The following is a 22,797-nucleotide window of genomic DNA, read 5'->3' as shown; positions in this document are numbered from 1 at the left end:
TGACGAGTTGTTGGGTGCAGCACACCAACATGGCACAAGTATACATATGTAACAAACCTGCACGTTATGCACATGTACCCTAGAACTTAAAGTATAATAAGAAAAATAAAATAAAATAAATAGAAAAAAAAAAAAAGATTGCACATACCTACATTTAACCAATATTATAAAACGTCATTGATAATCAATTTTCCTTAACAGAGGCTTAACAAAAGCAAATAACTGTATGTACCACAAGGAGATCCAAGATGCATTACTGTCACACAATGTTTAACACATACTAAACTGTTAGAAATTTTTTTAAGGTAAATGAAAGACACTGTGAGTACATCAGACTTGTTTATTCCTTAGAAAAAGAAGTGTATTAGACAATGAAACTTTTGGCTTTTATGTATGTCATTCATAAATAAAAGCACAACTATGTATAGAAATGCTTTAGAGAAGTCAGTATTGAAATGTTATACTTTCAACTCAAAGTGCGTAATATAAAAATATAAAGCTCATCTATATTATTACCAGAAGATAATACCCTCAAACAAACCCATTTAAAAACAGGATGTTCCTAAGTTTTTCAGAAACTTTTATGGATACAATCTTATACTTGTGCTTATGTTCTCTGATGATGATTTTTTTTTTTAAGTCCTCAAAGGTAATATTTTGACTTTTTGGAATTTCTGATAAATGAATCATAATTTAATGTGATACTCACAGACTTTGGGAGAAAATTACAATATTTATTTACACATTTACATACAGCACAATGTATTGGTCAAGTACTAGTAACAGGCAATTAACAAACTAACAAGAAAATCAGCTTTTAAATGCTTCATGACAGGGTAATTCATGTCCAACATATCAAACACATATTTATAGATAACTTTAGAAAGAAAATACATCCTTTTTTGATCATCACAAGTAGCAATGAGATTTTCTATATTATTTTCAGCCTCACTTTAGAAATGTTTTGTCTAAATTTAATCCATTCATCGATTAAAGGAAAGACAATAGTAAAATTACATGTATGTTTATATATTCGTGTGTGTGTGTCAAATAACAAAACGCAGGTTGTAAACTAAAACCATTTGAAGGTAAATTGAAGACAAAAGTGATGCTGGCTTCAGTTGTCTGGTTCTTCACATAAATTCCAATTTCCAAGTTTTACAACTCTAGTAATATCCAGATAGATAATTCAACCTGCAACTTTTTTCTTCAATTCCTGTCTTTCTCTTTTTCACACTGTAATTTTTGTCGTTTTACTGATTTTAAATAAAATAGGACTTCCAGTCTTAATACATCTCCCAGGAGAAGTGAAATGAGTTCAACTAGGTATTGAGTATCATTTTCCATTTTACTTTTCTATATTTATCTGGTCTAAAAACACTCCAACCATGTAGTTTTTCTTCCATCCTTTTAAGTCACTTACTTTAATTCAGTAAAAAGGGTAATGGAACACTGAAAGAACTGAGCCAAAATCAAGGTGAAATATACCCACAGAAATAAACTTATCATAATTTTAGATTTTAGAATGGCCAAACATATTAATTTACTAAAACTAATCATGAATTCAAAAATCAGCATTGTTTTAAAGAGGTTTTTATTAGAGGTGAGGGCATAATCTACTGCAAAAAGTATACTTTACTGAATACCATATTAGTTCAAAAGAATACCAGAACTTCATGTGGCCAAAGCAGCTGAAATGTCATTACCTTCTTGATTTGGGCAGTTTGGGCTATGAAAAGGGATGCTATTGGAATTTCCACACTGTTCATCTTCCTTTGGGGAAACAGCTTGTTCTTGACACTTTTTGTTCTCTTTTGCAAATTTGAAAGTCACACTCTCCTCAGCAGGCTGCAATGGCCTCTCTAAATGAACCACTGGTTTCCTTGCTTCTACTTCTTGTTCATGTAGCAATCTGTCTACCTCCACCTCAAGCTCCAGAGTCTCTTCATCAGCTGGTACATCTAGTTGTTGCATCAACTCCTCCAACTTCTTGGCCTTTCGGAGCTCATTTTGCTGTATGATTGTACAAAGGTGTTCAGTGAGTTGCTCTTTTATCTCAGTCTTGCGCTGTAGATCTAGCTTTGCTGCAATATACTCTGCTTCAGCCCTGTCAAACCGCTTCCTGTAAGGACGTGTATAAAGATAGGTCCATCAGTTTTCCATTGAAGAAGATATTCAAAAGAGGATCTAGAAACAATAACTAAACCCCAAAATTGGGAAAAAATATATAATGAAGATATGGATATTACTACTTTACAAACACTTGTCTACATGTTAGACAAACTAGGCTATGGCTGCTGAAACTTTCACAATATCCTTACTTGAATTCACCTAATAAAACACATCATTCTGCATGAATGTTTTCTTTCCAAAGCTGTTTTTGAGTGAAGGCAGTCTAAAAGGTTAATTCAGTGGTATGGTACTTCCGGGGTGGGAGGATGGGGAGCCCTGATTGGTAGCGTTTACATTTCCATGGGATAACTACTACCACCCTGTCCAATTGCAAGCCACCGAGGTGGTATCACTGAATGCAGAACTGGGAAGAGATACACAAAATCCCTACGAGCCAGGGTAAGCTAGCTTTAGCACACAGCTGGTTAAATTTATGAGAAGTAAGACAAGAGATGGAGAAAGTGGAAAATCATATCTCTTGATTAATAAATTTAAAAAAAAGAGAAAAATTCTGATGGACAAAGATACAGACAGTGGTTGGGAGATGAATATAAATGGGACAGAGCACACCCAGCAAAATAATACTGGGTGACAGCAAGACATAAACATCGAGTAGAAAACCAAAGGAGAGCTATATGCAGGATTTCTCAATCTTGGCGCTACTGACAATTTGGGCCATATAATTATTTGTTCTTAGAAGCTGTCCTGCACACTGCAGGAAGCTACAGCGCATCACTGGCTTCTACCCATTAGTAGCCAGTAATTCTCAAAAGTTGTAACAAGCAAAAGTGTCTGCAGGCATTGCCAAATGTCCCTTTATTGGACAAAAATGCTCCTACTTGAGAATCCTTGCGTTAAGTTGTTCTCACTCTCCCCACTACTCCACTAACACTTAGTAGGAAATTTTACATATTTACACATGTATAAATTCTGTTGATAGGTAATCTTATGTAAAGTCATATGTGAAGCAGAGCAATTCTAGTGGAGAAGTCACCGTGCAATCTCACTTTTTTTCTTCTGCATTAGGTCAGTACAAAAAGGAGAGTTATTGTATCTTAATTTATTGTCTTTTGCCTTTTCTATATAATTTGTTGCTTTTCTTTTTGCAATAAGAGGGTCCTTCCTCTTTGTCAGAAAAAAGGTTGATTTCCAACTAGTTCTTCAATTTCATTACCATTAGCAGTTGTGAAGGCCACGCTGCTTTACCTGTTATGAGTGCCTACATCAACTTAGTGTAATACGTAGCTTCTAGTACAAGAGTTATGGCAAAAAGAAACAGGTGTATCTCCTAATTTAGGATTCTCTGTCTTGGAAAAAAATACAGTGAAAATAATAAATGGCTTTCATTTTAGACAACTCAGGGTTCAAAACCTTCCTGACAATTACCATGTGTGCCCGTTTTGGTTAAGGCTTTTTGTGGATGCAAAGAACAGATATCCAGTCAAACTAGCTCAGGTAAAAATTGGGTTTTATTGTAGGCTGCAAGAGGCAATTTCATAGTTATGTCATCAGAATCAAAGGCTATTCTCTTCAATGCTTAGAAGCAACACATTTTCTCTCATTTCAGCTCTCCTATCATACTCACAGCCCAGCATGGCCACCACCTGCAATCTGTATCAAATTCACTCCACTCAATCTCTCACTGATCCAATTCCATAGTCTCAGAGAAGAACCTATGTTTGCCTAGCTCATCTCAGTTTAAACAGAACTCTTAGTGTCAGGCCATGCCATGAACCACTACTTAGCCTACGGATTAAATGTACTGGAGTCGGTAGCCCATCTTTGTTCTAATTAGGTATGCCCCAAGGTCAGCATCCTGAGTCCAAAACACAGTTAGGTTCCTCTGGAAGGGGTTGGGTAAGAGGCATGCAGTAATTGAAAATTCCAGTACAGAGACTCTGGGCAGTTACTTAAGCTGAGTCTTGGTCTATCTGTAAAACAATGATGATAAAATACCTCATAGGAGTTTTGAATATTAAACAGTATAAATGGGGCAAGCTTCCAGTCTCGTGCATGGTAGGTGCTCAAGAAACAGAACTTCTCCTTTAGAACACCAGAATCAAAAAGTACTGTTAATGTATTAGTAAGCATGAATCTAAAATTAAGATTACACAAAATTTAGGGACCTGGTATTTATACTTGAAAACTCATGTACATAATGTTAATTTAGCATATTTCCTTTTTTTTTTTTTTACTGTAAATATAGTAAATGTAAGAATGAGAGTGCCCATTATCTTTCAATAACCCTCTATGTTAAAAGAATTGTTCTAAAGGAACTCTACTGGATACCTAGTTCCCTTAGTTCCATACTTTATAACATACCCTGTTCATGTAATATTCTTGCAACAAGACAGGGGTTCTGACATTCTCAATAGGTGTATGAATGCCCTGACCTGACTGTGACTCAAACCTCCCTTCTCTGCAAGTCTGTGGTCTCCTTTAGCCAGTCAAAACCAATCAGCAGAGATTTACAGTATGGACTCATGAATACTGAATTGAAATTAACATTTGCAAATAGGTCCCTTGTTTCCACTGATCTATCACCCTGGATAAATCACTGAAGATTTTGTATTTTGTTTATTTATTCAAAGTCTTTCTGGTCAGAAATACAAATATATACTTTCCTACAGAGTGATTTAACGTTTAAAATATTGATTAGTTTCACAAACTGCACTACCAGCCTGCAGTCAGGTGGGTAAATACCAAAGTACTGTATGATGACATTCTGGAACAAAATAATAAGAGCATTATACATAACATAGTAAGACAGAGTGAACTGGAAATGTAATTATACAATTGTTATTTTAAAGGGGGATGGAATGAATTAATGAAAGTTATTTTTAAAGGATTTTAGAAAGTATCTCTTTGTTTTGGTATCCCCTGAAATGTTTAAAAATTCCACCATTAACCCTCTGTATAGCACTGGGTTCCACGGGTCCACTTTTAGTTTTTCAGTTCCTTTTCTGAGCAGTTCTCACTATTTGTCTAAATTAGCATTTCATAATTTTTACCTTTTCTTAAGTCTTTCAAACAATGAGAACATTTACTTATTTAAAAAAACAGAATAAAATAAATTATATTTTGCAATTACTAGAGAGGTTCAATGAACCCTTTCATAAATCTAAGATAGAGGATTATTGCAGTATTTTTATATTTCCTGTATCTTGAAACATTCTGTCATTTCATCATCCTAGGAATTATTTCATCATTACTTATCAATTATTCTCTTTTGCAATAAAAAATTAAAATAAGAAAATAATGATCTAAAAGGATGATGCAATAAGTTATCATTGTTGACCTTCTTTACTGTGCTATACAAAGTACTATGCCACCTCCAGAAGGTATAAAAGAAAACTGAAAACACCATTTTTGAAACCTGTTTTTAGTTTTCATTTCTGCCTATCCAGTATTAGCAAAGTAGAGACAACTGACAGAGGAAGACATTTTGCCACTGTTACAGAAATCAAAAGATGAATACTGTGGTAGGCTAAAAAATGGCCTCCCAAAGATACTTCCTAATTCCTGGGACCTGTGAATATTACTTTCTATGACAAATGAGTGAAAATTACCTTATATGGAAAAAGATGTGATTAAGATAAAGGACTTGAAAGGAGTTTATTTCAGATTATACAGTTGGACCCTAAGTGTAATCACATGCATCTTTTTAAGAGAAAGGCAGAGGAAGTTTTGAGAGAGAAGAAAAGGCAATATAACTATGGAGGCACAGAATGGAGTGGCGTGGCCACAAGCCAAGGGATGCCCACAGCCACCAGAAGCTGGAAGAGGCAAGAAATGGATAGCTAGAGTCTCTGAAGACATTACAAACCTGACACCTTGATTTTGGGTATGTGGCCTCCAGAAATGCAAGAGAAGGAATTTCTGTTGTTTTAGATCACCCAGTTTTTGATTATTTGTCATAGCAGTCCCAGGAAACTAATAGAAATGCAGAGACACATTCTAGAGCCCAGATGATAAAAATCGATCATATGTGAAATCTCAGATGAATCTTCAGCAAAACATATCCTAGGTGAATTTTCTCAAACTTGAGAATCAGTGAATGAAAAATATATTTCTAAGCATAGAAAAGAAAAATGATATTATCATGAGAGTTAATCATTTCAGCAGGGAGAACTTATCCCCAATATTTTACAAGTATCTAGACTATCCCCTGTTGCTACAAAGATGTAATGTAACTATATTCTCTCAGCTTTTCATGTCTGTGAGTCAAACATTACTTGATACAAAGATGGTTACCAGACTTATATTCTTATTAAAATCTTAAAGTTGTTTTACACAATCCCTTTTAATCTTACTTTTAAAAATTATTCATAAAGTGATTTAAAAATATTTGTCTGTGGGTGTATGTTTGTGTGTATGAAGGTGTCTATGAAACCTAGATGGTCAACAGTGATTCAAAAAAATGTTCTACATGCAGCCACTCTCGATTTTGTAAGCTGGTCTGCACAGCATATGGCAACACTGTAATCCCAGTGGTGAACAGTAGCAGTAGCAGCAGGAGCAGCAGCAACTCTCTTAAATTGGCTCACTCAAAGTGCCAGTCTTCTCAGAGGTCTCTCTCTAAACACTGCTTTACAGAAGCCAATTTTAAAGCAAGTTCTGGCCTATTCACTATCCAAGAACCTTCTGTGGACATAGCATTGTACCAAATACTACAGAACTAAGATATTATTTTTATTAAAAAAAGAAAAAACAAGGAAATCTCCCATAAAAACTGACTGTCCTAGGAATTATCTTTCACTCGAAATCTGGACCATATTATTCTTTTACCAATCTGTAATTTCTCAGTAACCACAAATGCAAATTTAGAAAATGATACCTTAATCTTACACATGAACAAGACACACTATGGTTCTAATCACCATTGTCTGTATTTCCCTTTGACTGAACGCGAGAGCTTCGGCTTTTGAAAATAGCAGCACACGGCCAGGTGTGGTGGCTCACACCTGTAATCCCAGAACTTTGGAGGCTGAGGCAGGCGGATCACCTGAGGTCAAGAGTTCAAGACCAGCCTGGCCAACATGGTGAAACCTCATCTCTACTAAAAATACAAAAAATTAGCCAGGTGTGGTGGTGGGCGCCTGTAGTTGGGCTACTTGGGAGACTGAGGCAGGAGAATCCCTTGAATCTAGGAGGCGGAGGTTGCAGTGAGCAGAAATCACGCTACTGCACTCCAGCCTGGGCAATAAGAGTGATACTCCGTCTCACAAATAAAAATAAAAACAGCGGCACACAACATCTACTTACATTCAACTAAATCAATATTAGTAACATCCGAAACCGTCATCTGTAACTTATTAAAGATGTAAAAATCTACTAAAACTTCATTTAGGATACTTAGAGACTATAGGATGTTTTCTCCTTTAGTAATCCCACCTTCTTTGTGGTTCTTAGAAGGCTAAAACTATGACATTTCTTATATAATACTGAATATGAAAAGGCATCTTTCTCCAGTTTCCACTAGAACAGAATTAAAACAAAATCAAATTACTTTTCTTTTTCTTTCTTTCTTTCTTTTTTTTTTGAGACGGAGTCTCGCTCTGTCACCGGGGCTGGGGTGCAGTGGCGCAATCTTGGCTCACTGCAACATCTGCCTCCCAGGTTCACGCCATTCTCCTGCCTCAGCCTCCCAAGTAGCTGGGACTACAGGCGCTCACCACTACGCCTGGCTAATTTTTTGTATTTTTAGTAGAGACAGGGTTTCACTGTGTTAACCAGGATGGTCGTGATCTCCTGACCTCGTAATCCGCCTGCCTTGGCCTCCCAAAATGCTGAGATTACAGGCGTCACCCACCGTGCCCGGCCTCAAATTTCTATTGAGGTACCTAGTACTTGTACCTTATAATATGAATTATTCATATAAAAGGCTACAAAGGCATAAAAATGTTCCTCTGGCAAACTTACGTTACAGAGAATAAAATATGCTACAAATCAAGGCTTAGTTTAATCTTAACTAAAATCTCTGTTACCTCTCTTAATGACCTTATTAATGGAAACCTGGAACCTCTGGTTATCAGCTACTGATGGCATTCATTTAGGTAGTTAATTAATAAAGACAACCCTTTAAGTCTAACAGCATGTGGTCCAACAACAATTACAAGAATCACAAGGACAACCACAAGTCTCTTTCTTAAACACTCAACAGTTAATTAAAAACCACAATCAAGCATTTCCGCTTTAATAAACTGTTATATAAACATTCTGATGTTGTGGTTTACCCTGGCCTAATGAGGCATTTTGATTGATTTCTAGTGTAACAGAGAAAGATACAAAATTGAGTCATTAACACAGCATTCCCTTGCAAAAAAAGACAAACCAGTATGATTAAAGCAATGTTGAAAGGGCTGAAAACCCTGAAGTTGGATATAATTTTTTGCCCTTTTATCTGTCTGCAAAGTCCATGTAATTCATTACATGTGTTAGTTCATTTTAAAAATACTCCATGGTATTTTTTCCTCTTTTAAAAAATGCCAATGGTTGAAACCAAGGAAACATATATTAAACCATCTCATAAGAATATAATTGAAAAAAAAGAAAAGAGAAAATATTTCAAATTTCCAAGACAGAGGATCTGCTTAAAATATTCATAAGCTTTTAAAAACTAAACTAGATCCTCTTACTCTGATGAAAGCTAAAGTGAGAACTAGACTTCAATCCTATAGGACCGTGTCAGATATCAAAAATTTTAATGGAAAGAACACAGACATGGTGTTAGAATAACAGTTTTGGGCAAATCATTCAGATATTTACTTTGCTGGATCCTGAAAGATGAATAAAAAACTTCCAAACATTAAATAGCTGAGGGTTTAGCAGCAAAGACTAAAATGTAAATAAATAATGCAAGAACTGATCTAATGGCACACGAACAAGGTTAATTAGTAGGGCAGAGTTAAGGAAGACTTCACTGAAGAGGAGACACCTGAATTAGCACAAAAGAGGAATAAATACAGCACTGAATGGGGTTGTTTTGAGGCTTAATTATGATATATACATAAAAGCCCCTGGAATAGCTGGCAATAAACATTAATTAAATCATACTCCTTGTTCAGATTCACTTTCCCCAACTCACCGAGCATATGAATAGTCTAAGCTGGCCTGATCAATTCGGTTCCTGAGAATTCCAATGTCAGCTGACACCATGTCATCTAAAGCCTGCAACTCCTTCTGGATCCGCTTTAGTTTCATGGTTTCTGCCTGAGTTCTTTTGGATCTAGAAAATCAGGTATGTGAGCGGGAAAATAAGAACATTTTAAAACCATGTGTTCATATACAATGTAAGTGAAAAACCAAGATACTGTATATATGTTTATAATTTATATTTTATTTATTTTATTTTATTTTTTTTTTGCCGGTTCTCTTGGCTGACTTTTATTTTTTTTTTATTTTTTTATTATTATTTTTTTTTTATTATACTTTAAGTTCTAGGGTACATGTGCATAACGTGCAGGTTTGTTACATATGTATACTTGTGCCATGTTGGTGTGCTGCACCCATCAACTCGTCAGCACCCATCAATTCATCATTTATATCAGGTATGTTATAATTTATATTTTAAAAGTTAGAAAAACTCAGGAAAATTGAAATAAATGCTAGTTAACATTTGAGTTTTTGAAATTTTATATTTGCATGTTGCATACACAAAGTAACAAATAAGACTAAAAAAACTCAGCAAATAGTTCATTTGTAGATATTCATTCTGTAAAGAGAACAAACACTAAACGAATATATCTGTATTCCCTTTACATTGAAACATTCAACAGAGCTTTCCAAATTTCTAGTCTTTACTTCTTCCTCTACCTGAGCCCATTTTCATTTGTCTGATACTTACCTGCCATTAAGAACAGACAGATGCCTATACTAAACCACACCTCTTTATACATCTGAGAACATCCATTTAGTTTTAACTTTCTTGGGACCCATTTCCCCAAACTTTTATTGCTTTGATTCTTGTTCTCTAGGAAAACTACTAGTTCCCAAAATTCTTTATGGAGTTGAAAACCAAAACACTCATTTTCCTTATTTAAAAGCATATCCAACCTCATCATTTCTTAACCCCCTCTCCCAAGAACAATATATACTTAAGAAATGGAACAAGCAAATAAAAAAGCAACCCTTTAATCATGATTTCACTCATTTCAAATTTTCACACACACTGTGAATGAAGAAGAAAAATCTCCACATAAGTCCACTATGTTACATAGCACATTCTCTAGATTTCTACTCTTAGGCATTTACTCTTCCTTTCTGCCTACAAAAGTTCACTTAACGTCAAGTACTTCATTGTCCATTTATTAATAGTTCAAATATGATGCATTTCCCTACACTTCTGTTTATATTGGTGCTTTCTGTCTAAAATCAAAAACACTTATAAGAACTGCCGAGCCTGTACATGTTTTTGTAAAACCACAGAAAACAGCCTTCCCATCTCTTAGAAATTGAAGACTACTAAAATGCTTTAATTATTTTTAAAAAAATCACTTACAAAAAAAAAAAAAAGGAAGGCACTACTCTTTTATCTGCTGGTTTTTTCCCTTGAAACATAGTAACTCAGTGAGTTGCATATTTCCTATGCTTCAAGAAAGATCAAGGTGTACCAGTAGTAGAAAAAGAAAAATTATGATTTCTCAAATACACTCACTCCTCTGGTAGACAAAATTCTAAACTACTTTTATACCTATCACCCTCTTCCCTCTTCTCCTGCCCCTACACATACTCTAGCTTCAAGCAGTAACAGTTTGACAGACTTTTCTGGAAGTCTAAAAAGAAAATGTCACTAAATATTTCCTTGTATTTATTTTTCACTATTCACAACCATTGATTTATTGACTAAGGTTAGTTTCCTAAGGCCACAGGAGATTAGACAGAAACTACAAACTCAGCAAGAGTGGTGGGGAAGAATGATTCCAATGGGAATGTTGTTGTGTGGGGCTGGTACAATGCAGTAAATGTGAAGGGGCTGCTGATAGACACTGGAAGGTGAAAGAAAAATTGAATCTCACACAGTGCTCATAATAACGACCCTGAGTCATCAATAAAGTTAAACTAAGCCGGGCGCAGTGGCTCAAGCCTGTAATCCCAGCACTTTGGGAGGCCAAGACGGGCGGATCACGAGGTCAGGAGATCGAGACCATCCTGGCTAACACGGTGAAACCCTGTCTCTACTAAAAATACAAAAAACTAGCCGGGCGAGGTGGCGGGCACCTGTAGTCCCAGCTACTCGGGAGGCTGAGGCAGGAGAATGGCGTAAACCCGGGAGGCGGAGCTTGCAGTGAGCTGAGATCTGGCCACTGCATTCCAGCCCGGGCAACAGAGCAAGACTCCGTCTCAAAGGTTAAACTATATCATGTGTCTTCTACTTGTGGAGGCGGGACACATTATTTAAGAAAATGCCCACAGGAAATACAATTAAGATTCATGGGAGTATGTCACTTACGTAGAAAACCTTATTCCTCTACACATCAAATGATTAAGGTCTCCCAAATAAAAATTAAAACTTGCATTTGTTGCTAATTTACATATACTGATAGCTATTTACTGTTTCCCTTATGATTGTGTAGATGGCTAAAACTGGAAGCACTAATGAAGGTCTTTAAGTTTTAACTGCAACTATATTTACAAATTTAATATGCTCTATGCTTAAAAAGTTCTCCTTAATAAATTATAATTGGAATTTCAGTATCACTTATAAAGCATAATTTGTTTACTTAAAAGTAATGGTTGAAGAAAAAATATCAGTTTATTAAAAGAGACATGGGAAAATAAATATAACACATGACAGAATGGGTTACAGGTTACAAACAGCCTCTCCTGGTTCAGGTGCCTCACCTTTCTGCAATAGCTTTAGCCAAAAGAGCTTTTTTACGTTTATTTTTCTCTTCCATTAGCCGTTGTTCTTGTTGGAGGACTTCCCAACGAGATTTTTCTTGCCTAGGGGGCAAAAAAAAGCATAAAAATGAGTTTATGAAAGAAAAAGAAACTGCTACCCTATCCCACACCTTACCAGTCTCAGTCCCCTAAGTATAAAATTTAATCAAGAAGATTTATGTATATGTTCTTTCAAAAGTCCTCTTAAAAGAAACCCACCTGCAGTTCATTATTTTGTTCTAATGGGAACAAAGACTACGATCTAAAGTAAAGAGGCTTACATAAATTGGACCTCTGAAATCCGTAATATGTATACAATCTAGGAACCCACAAACTAGAAGCCAGAATACTGTGGCATGTGTTTAGGAGTACAAAGAAATTTGTGTAAGTTAATTATGTATTATATGCAGAATGGAGATTAATAAAAATTGATCTGTAGCTGATGTCATATTATTTATACCTTTTAGAGTTTTCTATAAAGTCTCCACCACGTTAACATGCTTCAGACAATAACCAATGTTTATTTCATATGTTAATATTTTCTTTCAATTTGTTCACTTTTTCCCAACTCTTAGACTTTATTTTTGTCTGTTTTTTTTTTCCTTTTTGTGGAGAATGGGGTCTTGCTGTATTACCCAGGCAGGTCTCGGACTCTAGGCTCAAGCTATCCTCCTGCCTCTGCCTCCCTAAGTGCTGGGATTACAGGTGTAAGCCACTGTCCCAGCCCAACTCAGACATTTTTAAACGAAGTAAAACACTAAGAGCTAAGACTGGAATGCTGGGCTAAAGAAAAAAATTCAAAGATCTGAAAATATGTATTGTCTTACAATCTGTCCAATTCTAAAATAAATATATTAAAATTTCCCATAAAGTCATGAGCTTGATGCCAACTCAAATTAAACAAGGTACTGGCAAAACTATTTATTCCTATTATTGTCACTTCTTACAGCCATTATATCACATGTATCTATTCCCAAATCTAGTAACCACTTCCAAAATTGTCCCTGTCTCTCCATTCCTACACCTTGGTGTTGGGACTGGTCATTTCTCACTTTTACTACTGCAGGCATCTCTTCACTAGGCACCTTAGTTCCACAGGTCACCCTGCACTCTCTCCCATATGATCTATAACACTGACACCTGGAATTTCTCTAACCATTACTTTGATTGAGGCCTTTAGCCCTCAGAGAGCTTCATGGTATCTTGCTGCATTAGTGAATTTGCTAGGCAGGCATCTCCGATCCTTTCTCATTTCTTTAATTCTCTACTTATTCATCCTCTGCTTCTGATCCTTCCTCATTTCTGTTTTCTTTTTTCTTTTTTTTTTTTTTGAGACAGAGTCTCGCTCTGTTGCCCAGGCTGGAGTGCAGTGGCATGATCTCGGCTCACTGCAACCTCCACCTCCCAGGTTCAAGCAATTCTTGTGCCTCAGTCTCCCAAGTAACTGGGACTACAGGCACGCACCACCACGCCCAGCTAATTTTTTTTGTATTTTTGGTAGAGATGGGGTTTCCCCATGTTGGCCAAGATGCGCCTGCCTCAGCCTCCCAAAGTGCTAGAATTATAGGTGTGGGCCACTGCATCTGTCCTCCTTCCTCATTTAATTCTCTACTGTTCTCTGGCTCATCCTTTGCCACCTCTCCCAGAGAAATGAGGTATCATCTCCAAACATTCTCTAGGACAGCTTTCCTTTCTCCTCCTTAAAACCTCAAAATTTCTCCTTTACGTGAATGGTTTAGGTTACATGTCTTTTATGAAAATTCTTCCAAGTATCTAAAAAATACTAAAAAAACTGTATGTCCCTATGACATCCAATCTGAATTATCCAGCTCAATGTAAACTTACCCCCATTTGTCTCAGGCCTTTGTTGGTAAACTACACTTAGAGACACTTTAATGTATGCACTTGTTCAATGTAGATTTCATAAATTCATGTGGTTTTATAACTCTTGTCAAAATGATTTCTTAGTTGTAAACCCCTAGTGGACAGGAAACATTTTAAATTCCCAGGATAGAATCTGGCTCAGCAGAGATTAAAAAGATATCAGAGATTAGAAAAAAAAAAAAAAGATACTTTGAAAAGAACTCAGAAAAGAGAAAACAGAGATAAAGTCATTCCTTCTCCTCTGTAAGTGATAAATCAGCAGGAAACAAAGAAATAAGAGGATATATTAAAACACAAGCTTTCAAATAAAGAATTCTAAGAATTTGCAAATCAAAAAATGGCATCTTCCACAAGAGCAGTGTAGCTAAATTAGGAAAGTTGTTTCTAATACAAAGACAGTAAAGAATAAATAAAAAGAAACCTAATGATGAACTGAGTTTTATCATTAGTCCCCTAAATTTCCTACACTCTCTCCTTTGACCATCCCTTTATGTCTCTCCACAAGTTCCAATTTCTGGGCCAATGGAAACAGTCTGGAAGATGAAGAAAGGGGTCAATTTGGGGAGAGGCACTATGCATATAATAACTGCTTCTGAGCTGAGATCGCGCCATTGCACTCCAGCCTGGGCAACAGAGCGAGACTCTGTCCCAAAAAAAAAAAAAAAAAAGAACTGCTTCTGCTGAGTGTAAAAGGCATAAACTTCGGATCCAGACGACTTATATGTAAATCTCAGCTCTACTATTTACTAGCAGTGTATTAGCTTTAGGAAGGTATCATCTTTTCTGAGTCCCAAATACCTCATCTATAAAGTTTAAATAATAAACATGCATTTTAAGGCTATTATGAAGACTCAGTAACATAAAACACACAGAATGACTAACAGCATCCAGCTTATATTTAGGTGGTAGCTATTTTTCAATAGTTTATACATCACATTTCTAGGATTGAATATAAAAGAGAGAAAATGTTAAAATAAACACGTTACATTTCCTTAAAGCCCACTGGGAAAAAACGGGTTAAATGAAAAGTCTCATGGACTTTTCATATAGACTTACTAACAATTCCACTTTCTTTTTCTCCAATTTGCAGTCTGGCTTTGGCGGTAGAATCTCAACATTGTTGTGACCATCATGGGAATTCTCAAGTCCCAGTTCCTTTGGCTGACTTTCAACGTCCTGCGGTTGTCCATCACCAACAGGAGAGGTGAGAGGGAGATGACTCGGAAGAGTAGGGGAAGAAAAAGGTGGTTTTTGAACGTTAACTCTCTGTTTTGGTGCTGAAAGCAGCTGCTCTGGAAGTAATGAGGTTGATCCATCTTGAAGTCCAAGTTTTTGGCTTTGCTCTACAAGGGCTTTTTCTCGCTGAAGTTGTTGTCGACTTTTCTTCACGGGGAGACGTCGCTGTGGTTCAAATGGATCTATGTAAAAGAAAATAGAGGAAAAGTCCTTTGTGTGAGCAGCAAATAATTATAATTCCTCTAAGAAAATAAAAAATTAACATTACAGTTTGATAATTCTAGTGGTTCTCCTACCCCATTCTCTATCTTGAAAGTCTAGGGGAAAAACAGCCATCTTCCTATAGAGTTTCAACAGTTTTTAGATCATAATGTTAATATTTAACAGGAACTGCCCCATCTCTTAATTTATCTTCAGAGAAGTCCATCAGTGAGTTAGGCCTTAGGTCACGAAGTGAGGTTTCTTTTTCAACTTGATTTCATAATTGTCAAAAGAAATCAACTAATTTTGACTAAATCAGGGAGATGACTGAATTATCTGGTTTTAAATTTGATTTATGGTTCTGTCTGCTCTCCTGAACAAAATGGTGGTTGCATTTTCAAATGGGATTACCCTCTCTTAAATTTTAACAGCTTTTAGGGCAATTTGGTACATATGTGATACATATTCAGATGCTATAACAGGAATGTAGTTGAGTGAAGTCTCTTATTTCCAGGAATGCTAGTTAACCTTACACTGTTTTCTTTCATCCTACAGAACAATCCAAGGTTGTACTCCCCAGAGCCTAGTCACGCTCTAATCAATGCATTCAAACTACTTTTAATAGTAGCCTGAGCAAAGCAATAGAAGATAAAACAACTGGGGGGAAATATCTTTAAAGTTATAAATAATAATACTTCTATTACACTTTTTGGACTGTCCATGCCAGTGTAAACATTTTAGGGCAGACAACTGGAGAATCTGACTCACATTCATACTATATTTAATAAGATCTATAAATAGTATTCTCTCTTAAATGCCTGGGAAGTGAAATTATGAGTTTTTGTAAACGAACAACTCAAATGGGACTTTCAAATTTGGCATATTGACTTTTGAAGCAAAACAAGCTTATTATTCGAATTTCCCAAAGTACAGTTAAAAGCTCTAGAGTCACAATTCCAGCTTTGCTTTTGCCCAGTTCAGTGACCTCAGGTAAGTCAATTATTTATTCAACATCTTAGTTTCCTCATCTATCAAGCTGGTTGAAAATTAACCTGCTCTAATGCATGAAGTTGGTCTAAGAATAAATGAGATACGTACAGAAAACATTTTTTAAAAGATTGAGGTACTATCAAAAGCAAATGCTATTGTTTACTTTAGCCAGAAACACAAAGTATCCTCCTGTACCTTGCAACAGGAACACATTCTTGGCTCTGATCTTTATTCATACCATCAAAAAATGTCACTTAGCCTGCTTACCTCCCTGTTGAACTCATTAGCTGAATTATTAATAGTTCCTCTGAAATTCAGGTAGTCACTTCTATTTTATTTTGCATTTTTACAGAACCTACCTATAAGACTGAAAATGCTAATTTTAAACAATAAACAATAAGCAAATCAGGCCACTTAAACACAGAACATACTGTTTCCCACACTGCGTATTAGGGGCTGCAAATATCAAGGAGACTGGTGAACTGAGAAGCACAAGTCTGGTGGAAAGGGGGCAATTCATAGTCACCTTTAGTCAATTGCTATCATTAAAAAATTTAGGTCAGCATAGCCAGATATTTTGATTTTTATGATTACAATTTAGACTTTTATGTAAAATATCTTGATTTTTAAATGTAGGGAACTGTCTCAATCAGGAAAATCTAGATTATGCTGTAGGGGCAAATCTTAGTGGTTTTAAACCACAAAAGTTTATTTTTCATCAATGACATGTGCCAACTAAAGGCTAACAGAGTGGTTCTGCTGATTAGTCTCTCAGGGCTCTAGGCTGACTGTACAGTCAGTATTCAGTGTTGCTGGCCACCACAACACGGGGAGAAAAGAGAGGTCAGAAAGGTCTTGCTACAGCAATTGAGTGCTCTGACCCAATAGTGATGTAACACTTCTGCTCACAATTCAATGGCTCACCTAGTACATGGACCTACCCCCAAACACAGGCAACAGTTATAGCTGGCTTACCAAATAACACAATGATTATCACCATTATTAACTTAAAATAAATGTAAAGATTGGATAAATGAAAGAGATAGAAAAGGAAAAAAGGAAGGAATGAAAGAGGGAGGGAGGGAAGAAGGGAAAGAAAGGAAGGCAGGCAGGAAGAAAGGAGGAAAAAAGAAAGAAGGGGGAAGGAAGCAGGCAAAGCCGAAAAGCCGCATACATTTTTGGGTTAAATTAAGCCAATGGACTACCAGTTTGTGATATATGCTCCATATCCCTTATTTAAGCCCTGCTCCCCCAACCCCAGAAAACTATCATTTGAATCATATGTTGCTTATTCTGTTCCTTCTCTAATAGACATGTTGCATCTATGAATATTTCTAAAAAGTATTTACTTACTTGTCCAACTTTATAAAAAGGGTTTTGTGCTGTACATCTGTTTTTCTTAATATCACACTGTCAATAGTCATTCATACTGTCTACATCGCAGCAGTCATTAATTTTGTTGTATAACATTTCATTGTGTGAGTAAACCAGAGTCTACTGATCTTCCACTGATAGACATTTAGGTTGGTTACAGGTTTTTGCTTTTGTAAATTTTCAATACTGTGTCTCTTATTGTACATGTACAAGAATTTGCTTTGGATATTATCTAAGAAGTATTGAGTCACAAAGTATAACTTTAGAAGAAACATGAAAATGCTTTCCAAAGTGTACTCCCTCTAGTAATGTGTAAGATCCTGTGGATGTACTTTCTCTTCAATATACAATACTGTCAGATGTTTTAATTTTTGTCAATCAAATGGGTGTAAAATAGTACCTCACTGTGTTCTTGATTTGTAATTCTCTGCTCCTTCGTGGTGATGAGCATCTCTTCATAGTTCCTTTTCTAGGAAATATCTATTCATGTCTTTTGTTGACTTTTCTTTTGGCTTGCACTTTTTTATATATCAGCAGAAAACAATTAGAAAATACAATTAAAGAGAATATATTTCAATAACAGAAATTATCAGTTATCTAGGAACAAATCTAACAAAAAGATGTTTAATACCTCTATAGGGAAAACTATAAAATTTATTGAGAATTTAAACAAGTACTAAATAAATGGAGACATATACCATGTTAGTGGTAATGTTTATAATATGAAGATGAAATTGATCTAAAGAGTCAATGCAATTACAATCAAAATTCCTAATGGGTTTTCCGTTAAATTTGGTAAAATTATTAAAATTTTTATATGAAAAGATAGAAGGTCAAGAATAGTGGCCAGGTGCAGTGGCTCACACCTGTAACTACTATACTAATTATAGTAAGAAACCAATTTCTTAAGACACAGAAATGTTCGCTATTAAAAAAAGGTTCACATGTTTGAATATATTAAAATTAAGGCCCAGCATGGTGGCTCATGCCTGTAATCCCAGCACTTTGGGGGGCTCAGAGAGGAGAACTGCTTGAACCCAGGAGTTTAAGACCAACCTAGGCAAAATAGCAAGATCTATCACTACAAAAAAAAAAAGAAGAAGGAAGGAAGGAAGAAGAAAGAAAGAAAGGAAGGAAGAAAGAAAGAAAAAGAAAGAAAGAGAGAAAGAAAGCGAGAGAGAGAAAGAAAGAAAACTAGTGTGGTGTGATGGCACATATGTGTTGTTAGGCAATTTTGTCCTTGTGCAAACATCAGAGAGTGTATTTACACAAACCTAGATGGTACAGCCTACTATATACTTAGGCTATATGGTACAGCCTTTTGCTCCTAAGCTCCAAACCTGTACAGTATGCACTATACTGAAGAAAACAGAAAAAGTGCCGTAAAAACAGGGTATTATAATAATATTACCAGGCCACCATTGTATATGTGGTCCACTGATAACTGAAATACTGTTATTGAGTATGTGACTGTATATATAATACATACAGCTAGCTGATCCTTGATATATGAGGATAACTGGTTCCAGGATCCCCGTGTATACCAAAATCTGTGCATACTCAAGTCCCACAGTTGGTGCTGTGAAAACCACATATACCAAAAGTTGGTCCTCCATATACTCAGGTTTCACATCCCCCAAATACTGTATTTTTAAAATGCACATTTGTGTATAAGTGAACCGTCACAGTTCAAACCTGTGTTGTTCAAGGGCCAACTGTAATCACATATACTGTATTAACAAACATGTTAATGCATGTGGTTACAGTTAATACTAATATATTCCCACCAGCTGTACAGTAGTAGCCCACTAGATGAGTATACCACAATTTATTTACCCATTCCCTTGTTAATGAATACTTTGGTTGTTTCCAACTTCTTAATATTATAAACAAGACTATTAACAACGTTCTTGACCATGTTCCTCAATGCACATACAGGGATCTCCAGAGTACTACTGTCCTTATTTTTGCTGGCAACCAACTCCATCTTCCTAGATTATTCAATAAATGTTTAAGGATAGAGAACAGCTAGAAATGGCTTTAAAATTAAAGGGCCAAATCCTGTAATTTTACAAATAAGGAATCCAAGGGGAAAAGATTTAGAAGAAGAGCTGAAAGTTCTATATGCCAATGATTGTGTTTAGCTACGGGTATACAAGGATGTTAAGATATTTTCCGTCCTCGAGGTGGTCACGGACTAGTGATTTGGTTTCCACACTCTACAGTGGGCCTTGAAGTTCAGGTCCTTACCATCCTCTATCTACCCCCAGTTGCAAAGACATTTCAAAATATACTTCTACATAATTAATACGTTGTGTAATTTTCATTTTTAGATTAAGTCGTCTTTACCCTGGAAAATGCGCCTCTGCTAACACACAACCTTTATGAAATCTTCCCAAGCTCCATCCAATCTCCGGCAGAGTGAGGTTCCTCTTGTCTCTGAAGCAAGCTTCTGCAATATCTACTATCACATAACTTTGCGATTTGTCTCCTCATGAGTCTACTGGAGTCAGACCAGAGGCCAGGGCACTTGTACCCTGTACATCAGAGTATGTGAATGGATGTTGAAAACACAGAGCTAAAGAATTTGAGCATATAAAGCAACACAGAGTCAGTTAACCATACAGCGTAGCATAACCTTTTTGATAGAGTTTTTAAAGTCCCCTGGACCAGTCAAAATGTCCCCATTCGATATAATCTACATTGGTCCTATCTTACTAATTTACTTCTTTTCCCACTTTGTCCGCCCTAGATTATTCTCACATTTATGCTAAAAACGCACAAGCTACCAGAGCAACATCCAACTTCCCCACAAACGCTAATAAAAGGTTTACTTCATTTTCTACCAAAATGAAGTATTTGAATTAAGGTACCAAGAGCGGTGTACACTTCTTACAGAAATTGTGTGTACTACCAGGATAACCACACAGATCACTGCGAAATTTCAACCACAAGTACAGTGCAATCAATATTACTAAGTTTTCCACCAACAATCAGCAAACTTAATTCCTTCATTAAAAAATATATATATATATTATATATAGTACAAGCCCATTCAATGCTTACTCTAAAAAAGCCAGAGAGAGAAGAACAAGATTAGCTTACTCCAAAGTAAGACTGTATGTATATAAACATATAAAGTCTTCACATCTACCCTCTCAAAGACCCTTTTGGTTTGCTGATTCTCAAAAATTGGAAAGAACTGCAAAAATCACCTGGCAACCAGAAGTGAATGCAACACTCCAGATGAATTGTGAAAAGTACCAAAATTTGGCCTTTATTCAGACGCCTGTGCTCCTTTTTTCCAATCATCTGCTTCTGTAAATTCACCACAATTCTAATATGATGTGCATGTGCGCCCCTCCTCCTTCCCTTACCCTGACCCTAACCTTCCAACTGTCGATTCCTGCAGCAATCCTCCCTAAGGAAGACACGCAGGCTGTATGTAGGCTCACTTCCTCTCCCAAGTCCCAATCCTTTCACAAGAAAAGAGTCAAATCCCTACAGTGGATTCCTGGACCGTCTTTCCTAAAAGAAGATCCCAGTCCTCTGGCTTGCCCCTCCCGTCGTGACTCCCAGTAAGTCCACCTCTCAAACCCCCTTACACCAGTCCACGTACTTACAGCGCCTTCCGCTAACACAAACGTAGCCACTTCCACGCCTCCTTTCCCCGCCAAAGCTGCATCCCCGCCCCTTCCCCTTAAGACCCAAGAATTAAACCACTGTAAACCCATCTTGTTACCTTTAGTCTGCTTTAGTCTCCTCAGTTCCTCTTCAGAGAAGCCTGCCCAACCTTGCGCCATCGGCCCGGGCCACCGGCACCCCCCAAAAGTGCCCAAATCTCGGAGCCGCGACTGCCAACACTGCTGTCCAGCGCATCCGGGTTTTTCCTCGGCCGCGGCCAATCAGTGCGTCGGGCTCCAAACACAAGGCCCTCTCTCCACGGCCTCAGGGTCCGGCTTCCTTCCAGGCTGCCTTCAGCAGTGCCTGACAAACTGCCTAAGGAAACATTGCCACGCAGACATTCGTTTCCCCCAGGCTTGCCTCTGCTCTCTCTCTCTCTCTCTGTTTCTCACTGTTGCTGGTTAATCGCTTCAGGAGCTAAGGGGGGAAATGGCGATGGGGATGAGAGTGGAGATAAGGTATTTGGGAAGGAGCTACGAGTCGGTGGCGGAAACGGGAGATCAAAGTGCCTTTTGGGTCCTGTACCTGTGGGGCGGGAGCGGTGCTCTCTGTGGCTCTTAATTTGCCCTGAAATCCATGTGTTTTGCTGGGAGTGTGCACAGCGCTGGAGGCATCCTTCAGATTGACTCAGGAAATGATCAGATTTAGGATGATAAAGAAACATTTAAAAGGGGTGGGGTATAATTAACGAAAAGGGAACAGGCATAACCAGGTCTCTCGCAGGCCGGAGCGTCTCCCAGATTTCTTTTGCTTTGGGTTGTTTCCTTTGTGAATAATTATAATATGTAAATTTCCTCCTAAGGGATTTCTTTTTTTTTCTTTTTTTTCTTTTGAGACGGAGTTACGCTCTTGTTGCACAAGCTGGAATGCAATGGGACGATCTCGACTCACTGCAACCTCTGCCTCCCCAGTAGCTGGGATTACTGGCGCCCGCCACCACACCTGGCTAATTTTTTGTATTTTTAGTAGACACGAGGTTTCACCATGTTAGCCAGGCTGATCTCGAACTCTTGACCTTAGGCGATCTGCCCGCCTCGGCCTTCCAAAGTGTTGGGATTACAGGCGTGAGCCACCGCACCCAGCCAGGATTTAAATGTCTCCCCTTTAAATCTATTTTTCAGAGAAGACATTATAAAATATTGGCACTGGGGGATGGGAAGGCATTTCTTAGGATCCTGCCTGGAGTGCTAATACCGTAGTTTGGGTTCTGCTTTGAACACTAACCTGAGATCCCATTTCCTCATTTGAGGTAGGGTTGCAAAGATTAAAAGATGCAAGCGTTGTCAAAATACACATAGATGAAGATGATTTAAGAGAGACCTAGTTATACCATTTTTCATACGTCTCTTTCACTATTTTTGCAGTGAGAACAAC

General features: G+C 37.0%; 1 protein-coding gene across 1 annotated transcript; it reads right to left on the bottom strand.

Moving 5' to 3' along the window:
* Positions 1-713: 713 nt before the first annotated feature.
* GORAB (golgin, RAB6-interacting) lies at positions 714-21,639 on the bottom strand. The gene is made up of 5 exons (XM_011962277.1): positions 21,482-21,639; positions 14,999-15,356; positions 12,016-12,117; positions 9,260-9,400; positions 714-2,122 (listed from the first exon to the last, which is right to left on the bottom strand). Exons 1-5 carry the CDS (start codon positions 21,540-21,542, stop codon positions 1,675-1,677), a joined length of 1,110 nt encoding a protein of 369 aa, XP_011817667.1. The 5' UTR covers positions 21,543-21,639; the 3' UTR covers positions 714-1,674.
* Positions 21,640-22,797: the final 1,158 nt, after the last annotated feature.

Source organism: Colobus angolensis, unplaced genomic scaffold, assembly GCF_000951035.1.
Source record: "Colobus angolensis palliatus isolate OR3802 unplaced genomic scaffold, Cang.pa_1.0 Scaffold59, whole genome shotgun sequence".
NCBI classification, from domain to species: domain Eukaryota; kingdom Metazoa; phylum Chordata; class Mammalia; order Primates; family Cercopithecidae; genus Colobus; species Colobus angolensis.
Note: the sequence above shows the minus strand (reverse complement) of the source record. Positions and strands in the feature narration are given on the sequence as shown.

What these genes read in the sequence shown, in the direction of transcription:
- GORAB (XM_011962277.1), bottom strand. Translation starts at nt 21,542, where the DNA reads ATGGCGCAAGGTTGGGCAGGCTTCTCTGAAGAGGAACTGAGGAGACTA. An exon ending in GAGAAAAAGAAAGTGGAATT is followed by an intron (nt 12,118 to 14,998) that starts GTTAGTAAGTCT and finishes TTTGCCCCCTAG; the next exon opens with GCAAGAAAAATCTCGTTGGG. An exon ending in GCTAAAGCTATTGCAGAAAG is followed by an intron (nt 9,401 to 12,015) that starts GTGAGGCACCTG and finishes CTGATTTTCTAG; the next exon opens with ATCCAAAAGAACTCAGGCAG.